The following is a 2514-nucleotide window of genomic DNA, read 5'->3' as shown; positions in this document are numbered from 1 at the left end:
CCATTGGCTCATTCACATTCTGCTATTTCTACAGTACCATGAAGGCTGAATAGTAACCTAACTATAAGTTTATATGGACAGTTAACACACACACACACACACTCTCTCTCTCTCTCTCTCTCTCTCTCACACACACACACACACACACACATTACAGATCATTGACTATTGAGTAAACAGTTTGAAGTAGATAGTCATCAGGTTCTGTTGAGCATGCTTAGGTCCAATAAACGGTATCAGATGTCTCCATAGTCCTTGGATGTCTATACCTTAAATTCCACCTTTTCTCAAGAATTTTAATGAAAATTTTAAGATACTGTGCATATCCATATATCATAATAGTGTCTTTAATAAGGCATTACTCACTGACAATCTATCCATTTTACTCATCATTCTGCTTTTCAATCTATCGTTTGAAATTCTAGGAACATTTTCTTAACATTCTTCTAACCGCTGCCTTCACCTCTTTGTTCTTCAGACTGTAGATGAGAGGATTCAGCATAGGAGTGATCACACTGTACTGCAAGGAGAAGATTAACTCTTGAGTGGATCCTGAATTTGGCATGAGATAGCGAAGTAATCCTGAGCCATAAAAGAAGCTCACAGCTGTGAGGTGGGATGAGCAAGTAGAGAAGGCCTTGCTTCTGCCTGAGGTGGATCTGATGCCCAGGATGGTGAGCAGAATGCGAATATAAGAAAAAACTATCAGGAGAAAATTACCAATGAAATGCAGAAGGCTGGAGCAGAGGAGGGTGGTAAAACTTGCAGATACATCAGAGCAAGACAAAGGGTAGAGAGAAGGCAACTCGCAGATGAAGTGGTGGATATTTTGAGCCTCACAGAAGTCTAACTTAAGAGCTACAAGGATGTTGATGAGAGCATCCAAAAAGGCCAAGCCCCATGAGCCCCACACCAGCCCAATACACAGTTGTCTGTTCATCACCTGGCCATAGAGTAGAGGGGAACTGATGGCAACATAGCGGTCATAAGCCATCACAGCAAGCAGGCAGGATTCAGTGCCACCAGTGGCAAACACAAAGAAGACCTGAGCCAGGCAGCCTTCCACTGAAATGGTCTTCTTCTCCGATAAGAGGTTTTCCAAGAGCTTAGGCACAGTGACAGAAGAGTGGCAGAGATCCAGAAAGGACAACTGTCCCAGGAAGAAATACATAGGGGTACAGAGGTGGGAATCGGTCCTGACCACCAGCAGCAGCATCAGGTTCCCCAGTATGGTCAGGAGATAAATGGCCAGGAATATCATGAAGAGCAGAGCCTCGATCAAAAGGTCATCAGACAGGCCAAGGAGGACAAACTCAGAGACAGCACTGTGGTTTCTCATTGCCTTTGGTGTTTTCTTTGGAATATAAGAAATATATTGAATGAAATCTCTTCTTATGCCTACCAAATATCTAAGTGCCCTCTCATTCCCAGCGTCGTATGTCTATCCAAAAGTTTACATTTAGAAATGATAAACTTCTATAAGTCTCTAGATATTTTTTTTGTCATTTGTGGGGCTGAATTCTGGGCTTGAGCCCTGTCTCTCAGCTCTTCAGCTCAAGGCTAGCACTCTACTACTTGAGCCACAGTCCACTGCCGGCTTTTTTCTGCTTATGTGGTGCTGAGGAATTGAACCAGGGCCTCATGCATGCAAGGCACTCTACCACTGAGCCAACTTCCCAGCCTCAGTCTCTAGATTTTCTAAACCCTGGGATAATCTTTTCTACAAAGCCTCAACTCTAGATGAGTCCCTAGCTAACCTTATTATTCTTCCTTAACTGCTTTAAAGTTTGTTACTGATGTTTTTTACTTATTTATTTATTTTGTCTGTTGTGGGGCTTGAACTCTGGGTTTGGGCGCTCTTCAGCTCAAGGTAAGCACTCTACCGCTTGAGCCACAGCACCACTTCCAGTTTTCTAGTGGCTTATGAAGATAAAAATCTCAGGGACTTTCCTGCCTGGGCTGGCTTTGAGCCTTGATCCTCAGATCTCAGCCTCCTGAGTAGCTAGGATGACAGGCGGGAGCCACCAGCAGCCAGCTCTGATGTTTTATTGTTAAAGCTTCTGGAGTATGTTTTCAAACTACTGATAACAATCTAGTACACAGGGTGAGATTGTGAGAACAATAAGAGGTAACTGCAGAAACTGTGTCTCTTAGAGTGTCAAGAGCAGTGGGGTTTCAAAGCATTAACAAAAACTGTACCATCCAGGAGCCGGTGGATCACACCATAATCCTAGCTACTCAGGAGGCTGAGATCTGAGCCTCATAGTTTAAAGCTACACTGGGCAGGAACATCTGTAAGACTCATCTCCAATTAACCACCAGAAAACTGGAAGTGGCACTATAGCTCAAGTGGCAGAGTGCTAGCCTTGAGCTGAAGAGCTCAGGGACAGCTCCCAGGCCCAGAGTTCAAGCCCCACAACCAACCAAAAGCAAAAACAAAAACTGGGCCCAAGTTGTGCATCAGAGGATCACAACTATGATCATAGCTACTTCGGAGACTGAGATCTGAGGATT

The 2514-nt window shown here is 44.1% G+C and overlaps 1 protein-coding gene across 1 annotated transcript; it reads right to left on the bottom strand.

Annotated features, from left to right (window-relative positions):
* Positions 1-421: 421 nt before the first annotated feature.
* LOC105987443 (olfactory receptor 8S1-like) lies at positions 422-1339 on the bottom strand. The gene has a single exon (XM_013018706.1). The coding sequence runs from the start codon at positions 1337-1339 to the stop codon at positions 422-424; it is 918 nt and encodes a 305-aa protein (XP_012874160.1).
* Between the last annotated feature and the right edge of the window lie 1175 nt (positions 1340-2514).

Source organism: Dipodomys ordii, unplaced genomic scaffold (assembly GCF_000151885.1).
Source record: "Dipodomys ordii isolate 6190 unplaced genomic scaffold, Dord_2.0 Scaffold42, whole genome shotgun sequence".
Lineage (NCBI taxonomy): Eukaryota > Metazoa > Chordata > Mammalia > Rodentia > Heteromyidae > Dipodomys > Dipodomys ordii.
This window is presented reverse-complemented; position numbering and strand designations above follow the sequence as displayed.